The sequence below is a fragment of the Ctenopharyngodon idella genome, chromosome 22, assembly GCF_019924925.1.
Source record: "Ctenopharyngodon idella isolate HZGC_01 chromosome 22, HZGC01, whole genome shotgun sequence".
Taxonomy (NCBI): Eukaryota; Metazoa; Chordata; class Actinopteri; order Cypriniformes; family Xenocyprididae; genus Ctenopharyngodon; species Ctenopharyngodon idella.
In genome coordinates, this window is record NC_067241.1 from 29,724,216 (window position 1) to 29,732,252 (window position 8,037).

Sequence of the window (8,037 nt, forward strand, 5' to 3'; positions counted from 1 at the left end):
GTCTTCCAAATGACATCCTGAATGCATGTAGTGATGCACACTTTGGTGATGTCATATGGATTGTTGGGTACTAGAATGTCATGGTTCTCATGATTGCATTGAATTATTATCCACAAAAAAAGGCCCAGTCTTTTGTAATATTAGGCCTTATTCATAAGCAGAACAAACTTCATTCCTAAATCCATTCCTATTAAATTACTGAATTATTGAAACTGGTTTTCAACAGGTTGCTGAAGACTTATGCACATTATCTCCTGTTGCTTTTCAGATACAAGTTGCTCCATAGATCCAAGGAAAGACAGAGTCTGGACGGCCTGAATAACTTGAATTACTCCCCTCTAGTGTTCCGGAAGAGTCTTTACACGAATGTGTCAGTGACACTCAGTCGAGACCTGGCCCCCATCGCTGATTACTGACATCATACGAGGGACAGGCAGGAGAGACACATGCACAGAGAGAGAGAGAGAGAGAGAGAGGGAGAGAGAGAGAGAGAGAGAGAGAGAGAGAGAGAGAGAGAGAGAGAGATTCCACAGATCCTCTTTTTTACATTTATTTAATTTTTTACATTTTTTTCTTTTCTACCTAATTTTTGTACCTAATTTCACCACATTTTATTTTTTATTTTTCCTTTGTCACTCATCTACTGTCTGTCTATCATGTGAATTGATCTGTTCTGGAATCCAAAACCCCAACTGCTGGTTTCCCCTCGTCGGACCAATCAGATCCGACGTGGTGTGTCTTCTAATCGGACTTTGCCAGGGGGATGAAGTCACATGTTTACAGCATGAATGAGAAAAGCCATTGAACAAGTCAATGACAGTTATACTAAACGACTTTTGTAGGGTTTGGGGAATATGCCCTCTGCTCTGCCAGAAGCAAACACAGCTGGTTCTGTGTATTAGAATATCAACCAATAAATGCAGATTAAATAAATAAATAAATAAATAATAAATAAGCATGCACTGATACTAACAGTAGATGCTACTAACATCACACGTTTGTGTGTGAGTATTCACTCATGAAACGTGGAAATGAACACCCTAACATAGTCATTTTAGCCATATGATATAAACATGCTCATTTACCGGCAAACATCTTTCGGACGTATACAACAAAGATTTGTCTTGACATTATGACACCCCTACAGAATGACACCATGAAGTGGCTTGACAAGCATAGTTTCCTCTCCTGTGTTGATGTGTATTCCATTAAAACAAGGGCAAACAGAAGTTGGGGCATATCAAAGGGCTTGAAGCTTTTTATAAATAGCCAGTAGCTTATTTCACAGCTGTGAATCAAGCTTGTTTCTGCCACTGAATAAAAAATATTTTATTCTATTTTTCCTCAGAATCGCGTAATATAAACTTGCAAGTAATAAAGTCAGAATTGTGAGATATAAATCCACAATTCTGAGAAAAAAAAGTCAGTATTTTTTTCTCCTCAGAATTGGACTCGCAATTGCAAGTTTATATCACAATTCTGAGGAAAAAAGTCAGAGTTGTGAGATAAAAAGTCACAATTATCTTTTAAATTGTTTTATTCCGTAGCAGAAACAAGCTTCCATACAGATGGTATTAGAGAGAGGGACATTTGATTAAACAAAAAACTGGTCATGCCCACCCATAAGTGAAAATTTGTCATCACTATTGTTGGCCCGTTTTCCCTGGAAAGTAATAGTCACATTTAGAGTAATTTAAGTAAGTGATTTTCCTCAACTCTTAGGAGAACACCAGCATATCAAAGCTAATAGACATGGACTAAAATGGGGTCTCTAACAAACCCAAGAGCCATATACAAACCACCACAATGCCAGCAAAATGCATCTTTGTCTGAATGATCACGTATTTCTGCTCTGTACACTGGAGTATGTGTCACAGGAGCTAGATAAGGACCAGCTGACTCGATACTTTCAAAATTTGTCAATCTGTATTTATGTGGGTCTGCTGGCCATTCAAAATTGTTGGATTGTCTGACAAAAAAACAAAAAAAAAAAAAAAACATTTTGTGGTTTGTGCTTCCAGAGGGGTTTTTCCATTAGTTCCTGCTTACATTGTGTGGATATTTTAAGAGTGTTTCCCATGCACTGCCCTTCACAAACAAATTGACATGCTTTGCATTTTGAGCAATATGCTGCTACCTCTCTGCATGTGTAGTCAACTCATATTGAAGCAAGGGGTGTGTGTTGTCTGAGATAAAACTCTGTTCTGCTATTAAGTTTTACAAGAGCCAACAAATGACATTGTTTAATTCCGAGTGTTATTGCCGGTTAATCTCTTGAGCTAAATTTGGACAAACATTTGGCAGAAAAAACAACTTTATTAGACCAAACACACACTTTGGGCCTCCTTCATGAAACACAAGAATGATTTTTGGTCTAAATCATTCATTCTTGAGCAAGTTGTCATATTTATCCGACAGTCTACTTTCAAGAAACAGAATTTGCATGCAAATCATTGAGAAATATGATGCAGTAGTTTACGTTCATAAAAGCAGACTCAATTTCTGCGTTATCGTTCATAAAAACATTCTTTCACAATTTGTCAAATTGAACTTAATGCAAATGACTTTCTGAATAATTTACAGAGAAATTTATTGTGCTCGTGTTTCATACGTTTCTGAAACATGATGTCCACGTCAATTATTTATGAATCGTACATGAGGCTTTCATTCCATCACAATAGCATACTATCAACACGCGTTTAGCCTATGTCGTTTAGAAATCTTAGAGGCATCGTAATGCGTATTTGTGAGCGTGTGTTTGTGTGTGGCCTATTCATCAAGTCATGGAGGCTGGCCCTCATATTTATTCATTCTTTTATGAAAATTTTTTTAGTTAATTGTTTTACTGTAATTGTGATTATTTTGAGGGAAACAGATCAATTAAGATAACTGTGATGTAAAAACAAGCACTGAAATATGTTTCTTAACAATGTGAGGCTGATCTTGGGAAGAGAGTCTTTTTGCAATTAAACTGAATGGACAGCTGTTTCGTATGATGACACGAGAGAAGGAGACAGTTAGAGAGATCGTTCTTGAGCGCCCAGTGAACTTATCCTACCTAGATAACCGATGGTGCTGATCTCACGGACATTAGTATTGTGCTGCCATGGTAGCTACTTATGTCTTGTAACAGATAATTATATGGGATTGAAACTAATCACACTCTTGCCTCATTAACCATGTCGGCAGTGTAATCTATACATGTAGCAGGTAAATCCTGTTTATGCGCTCCAAGCAGTTATCTCTAATGTTTGATTCTCTCTGTGTTTGACACTTATGGAGTTTTGCGCCAATGTCTGGGGTATTTTTTTTACTCGTATAAAAAGTAACAATTGATGCTTTTACACTGTGTCCAAACACAGTGGAATCTGACAAGCAGAAGTAGAAAACCAAGGTACCAACAAAATGTTGCGTTGCTTGTAAAATTTGGTTTGAAAAGAAAAGAAAACTACACAGAAGGGAAAACAAGTCTTTGTATTTACATGGAGGAGTAGGCTAATTTTTATTGCTTGTTTCTGTACTGTGCATCTAAATATAAAAGAAAAGTTATTGATTTTTCGCAGGTGTTTTACCTGTATTTTGAATTGCATTGTGTTGTGTTTTAAGATTAAAGGAAATGTCAGGTAATGTACTGTCCACTACCTACAAGTACCTCTGCTTTTCTACATTTTTGGACACAGTTAGCCCATAAGTTCAAAATCCTAATGAATGTATAGCTAATGGAATAACTAATGGAATTTGAATCAAATGCTGCGTTCACGCCATGTCATAATTACCGTCATTTTGAGATGACAGCACTATCAATGGCTAAATGAATCTGCAGCAGTCAGGTGGTACAAGTCGGAGCTCTCAGAAAATTCCCAGCTTACAAGTTGTAATTACGAGCTCTACGAGGACGTGAACGCTTTTTACTAGTTGAAATCTCGTAATTACGGGCATTAACCTACAACATGGCGTGAACACACCTAAACCTAAGGTCAAATAGGAATTCTCTACAAATCAAATATAGATTTGAACATTTCCAAATGTCAGTTCATTCAATAGTGTTTTTATTATTATTATTTTATTACTATTTTTTTTTTTACAAGATTCCTACAGTATTTGATTCCTTGGTTCCAAATTATGATTAGCATTCATTGTTTTTTTTTTTTTTTTTTTTTTTTTTTCACTTTATAATTAGGGTTATATGTTTAGTGTAAGGAAAATGTTTTGTTTTATTTTGTAGAATCAAAAGTTTCTTGCACCTGCTGGGTTTATTTAACTTATATATTAAATATTAATATATATATATATATATATATATATATATATATTATTATTATTATTATTATTATTAATATTATTATATTAAATATTAAATAAAATGCAATGCTGGTCTCGAATCAGAGATAAGGCACGGAAAATCCTACTCCTCCAGCCCTGTGTTCGTTACAGGCCCCGTCATTGGCACACTCCAGTCCACTATAGATCCCATTCAGGTCCAGTTGAAATGACAGGGAGGGCGCTAACCCATCCCTTGAACAACTGGCTGCCTTACCTGTTAATTTATTCAATATAATCATGTTTTTATTTTTTTATAAGCAAATATATTTAAATCTTTTAATGTGTTTATTCACTTGTGCATATTGTGTAGTGTTTTTTGGAGCAAAAGATGTCATATAAAGGAATTTCAAAGATTGACTTACTATTAAGAAAGAATTTGGAGCCATTAAGTCAGACAATGATTTGGTGCCATTTTATTTACCTCTCTGTGTATGCCATGAGCTTTACAAGCTGTATTTTCTATTCACTCAAACATTTGTTTCTTTTTTTAATCATAGTCCTCCAGGCCTTAAATACTGTTTCAGGATTATTTGTAATGATGAAGATGTTCCTCTTTATCATTATCATATGATCAAACATTATAATATTTATGTCTTTCTGAAAGGTCTTTTGTCGGCCAAACGTCTGCAACATTCTCAAAATGAAAAACATTCAACATTATTTGTAATATCAAGACAGCTGAAATGTTATGAAAAAATAAGATGCTGTCGTCCATTATAAGGAGATCCAGTCTCCTTGAAGTGAAGCCATCTGCCACTCGTACAACACATCTCGGCCTTAGTGTTTGTGTATGAACATATCTTTGAGTAGAAACACTTTGTATGATGTGAGCTCTTTTTTTTCTATTATCATTGTTGAAATGACTGAAGTACACCAATAAAAGTAAGTTTAAGCAATATCTCTTGTTTCTTGTCCTTGGTATGTGTGAGTGATTCAGTCAGCTGAAGTAAGTCACTTAAAATGTCTTTCATTGCATTATACCTAATGATCATACGCTAAGAGACATCTGCACTCAAGTAATGCTCGGGGGAGTCATTTTTTAACCTTATAAAGCCCGCTTTATCATATTTGAAATGCAAATTTGTAAGGCCTGTTTATATCTACATGATCAAAACTTTGCTGGAAACCCTGTTGTATGCAATCCATAACATGTCTTGATTTTTATATAGTAAATGTAAAAATAAGTTTTATATTGTTAATATTTGCAGATGAAAATTTACTGGACTTAAGCATCTTTACACGACACCATTTTCAAATAAAAACTGAAAACTTTTCATGCGTTTTGGCTGTTCATTTACATGACAACAGCATTTTGAGGACCTGAAAATGCAAACTTTTGAAAATGATTTTCAAAGTGTAAGTTTTTGAAAACGATACCATTACTGTCTCCATGTAAACTACAAAAACTCGAATTTGAGAAACGCTGACATCATTCGCATGCGTATTACAAAGTGAATTTCATCTTTTTCGGCCATATAAAAATCAGCAACTGTTTTTGCTCAGTTTGGGTCTCTGAATAAAATTGTGGTGTTTTTTTCTCCTCGATGTATGAGATCCACATTCTCATATTCATATTCATATATGAGCCATAAAAGCTTGATGTATCAAATATGATTCTCAAAAAAAAAAAAAAAAACTCATATGCAAAATTTCTAAATATTTTGTCTAAAGTTTCAATAAACTGTTCAATTTATATGTATATATATATATATATATATATATATATATATATACAGCGCAGTTCATCATATAACATTAACGTACCACAAAGACAACCAGACATTGTCCCAGACCATTTGTCTTCATTTTGAAAATTGCATTTACCACTTTATATTTTGAATCCTGAAAATTGCGATATATTTCTTTCATAAATGTGCTATTTAGAAAAAAGGAAGAAGAAAAAAAAAAAAACAGTACGAGTATGATAATGTCATGATCCCAGCCTGTGATCCCCAGGACTTGTGTGGCTCCTGTTCTGTGCCATGTTTTGTAGTCCTTTGTAGTTTTTCTTGTTGATTAGTTCCTGATTGTTCCCATGTGTGTCTTGTTTGCCGCTTACCCCTTGTGTATTAATACCCCAGTGTTTCTCATGTTCTTTGTCCGGTGTTGTCCTTAGTGGATGTTTTGAGTGAGTTGTTTTCAGTTCTGTTTTGCCCTGGTTTGGATTTACTCTGGTTTTTGCCTGTTTCTTGGATTTTGTGCTATTTTGTTAATAAACTGCTATACTGCACTAGGATCCTCCTCTTCCTTGTTTCTGAAACACTCTGCGTCACAGAGAGTAGGCCTATGCTATTAGGACCACAGTCTGAGCAGATCTGAAGTCAGATGTTCGTTTTTGTGTTAAGGTTAAGCGGTTGTGTGAGTCACAGTTCACTTTCACTCATTTTTACATAGCATTTCAGAGAATCAAGGGTATGAAAAGTTGGTCTTCTATAATATAAATTATTCATTCATTAAAAATGGGTTTATTTTAAATAGTTTGATATGAGGTAGATACATTAATGTTGTTTAAAATATCTTTTAGAAGTTTAAAATATCTTTCATTGTCTGTACTAACAGTGACCAAAGCACTTTTTTTTTTTTATTCTTCATTTCAACCTTTCCCTTCTCTGTCATATCAAACATATCTCTTACATTTGATGTTACATGTGTATTTGAGAGTGTGTCCTACTGTAAATGAAACATTGTAACAAATTTTACAGGATCTTCCATGAGAAACAAGGGATGGTATTTGGGGTTGGAAAGTAAAAAGGGCTCGGTGATCTCAACCAAAAAAAAAAAATTTTCCTTCTTTTGAATAGCATGCACTGATGAATTGTGCCAATAAAGTGTGTTAAGAAAGTACTGTAAATAGTTCATTTTGATTACATGCTAACATTGTGAATGGAAAGTTCAGTGCACTTTCAAGTTAAAGTGTGTCATTATCATCCAGCCCCATCTGGCATTTAGTCAGACGCTACACTGAAATAGAATTGGACTCTTTTGAGTCCTCCACTAAAAATAACTCTCCCCGTTTTAACAGCATTTAGCACTCATCTGCTTCTTTTCAACAGACATCTGCAGAGACTCAAAGAGCCGCAGAAATACAAAGATCCTCATTATGTCAAACAGGAAGCAGTTTTCACAAAGCATGAATGAGTTTTAATGACAGCTCCGAATGGACTGCTTCAGTTGGGCACAGATACTGAAACAGCCGTTTTAGACCTTGATGGGATGTGGATGTTTCTGCATGTACTGTATCATATACTGTATATTTATAATTACTATTTAAAAAATATATTTGGTAACTCTTTATTTCGATGGTCAATTTAAGACATTCTAGTAACTATAAGTAACTTTGCAACTATGTGAGCAAACTCCAGGACCAGACTGCCTCGACGCCTTACAATGCCTTACATTGCCTTACATTGCTTTGATGGGCCAGGGCTGTTTTGGCAGCCAAAGCGGGACCAACACAATATTAGGAAGGTGGTCATAATGTTATGCCTGATCGGTGTGTGTATATATATATATATATATATATATATATATATATATATATATACAGGCATAACATTATGACCACCTTCCTAATATTGTGTTGGTCCCGCTTTTGTGTGTGATCTCAATAAAATTAAAGCTTTTAATGTCAAAAAAGTCCTCTTATTTGTTATTTGTCCTCTTACCCTACACATACACACTCTGGTGTTAAGAGATATTTGCAAAATTAAGCAG

General features: G+C 34.8%; 3 protein-coding genes across 11 annotated transcripts in view; 1 reads left to right on the forward strand and 2 right to left on the reverse strand.

The window, feature by feature from the left end:
- LOC127505175 (uncharacterized) overlaps positions 1-8,037 on the reverse strand; it is a 456,255-nt gene that overhangs the window by 260,485 nt on the left and 187,733 nt on the right. The gene's annotated exons all lie outside the window — the stretch shown is intronic.
- slc9a8 (solute carrier family 9 member 8) overlaps positions 1-8,037 on the reverse strand; it is a 198,944-nt gene that overhangs the window by 72,821 nt on the left and 118,086 nt on the right. The window lies entirely within an intron of this gene.
- The window catches only part of b4galt5 (UDP-Gal:betaGlcNAc beta 1,4- galactosyltransferase, polypeptide 5), a 198,397-nt gene that overhangs the window by 32,961 nt on the left and 157,399 nt on the right, over positions 1-8,037 (forward strand). Inside the window, exon 9 of one of the 5 annotated variants that reach the window (XM_051880566.1) lies at positions 269-5,221. The exons of the other annotated variants lie outside the window; for them this stretch is intronic. Coding sequence (XP_051736526.1) covers positions 269-416 — 148 coding nt within the window. The 3' untranslated portion in view covers positions 417-5,221. Of the gene's footprint in view, positions 1-268; positions 5,222-8,037 lie in introns of those variants that run through there. 5 annotated transcript variants of the gene reach the window in all.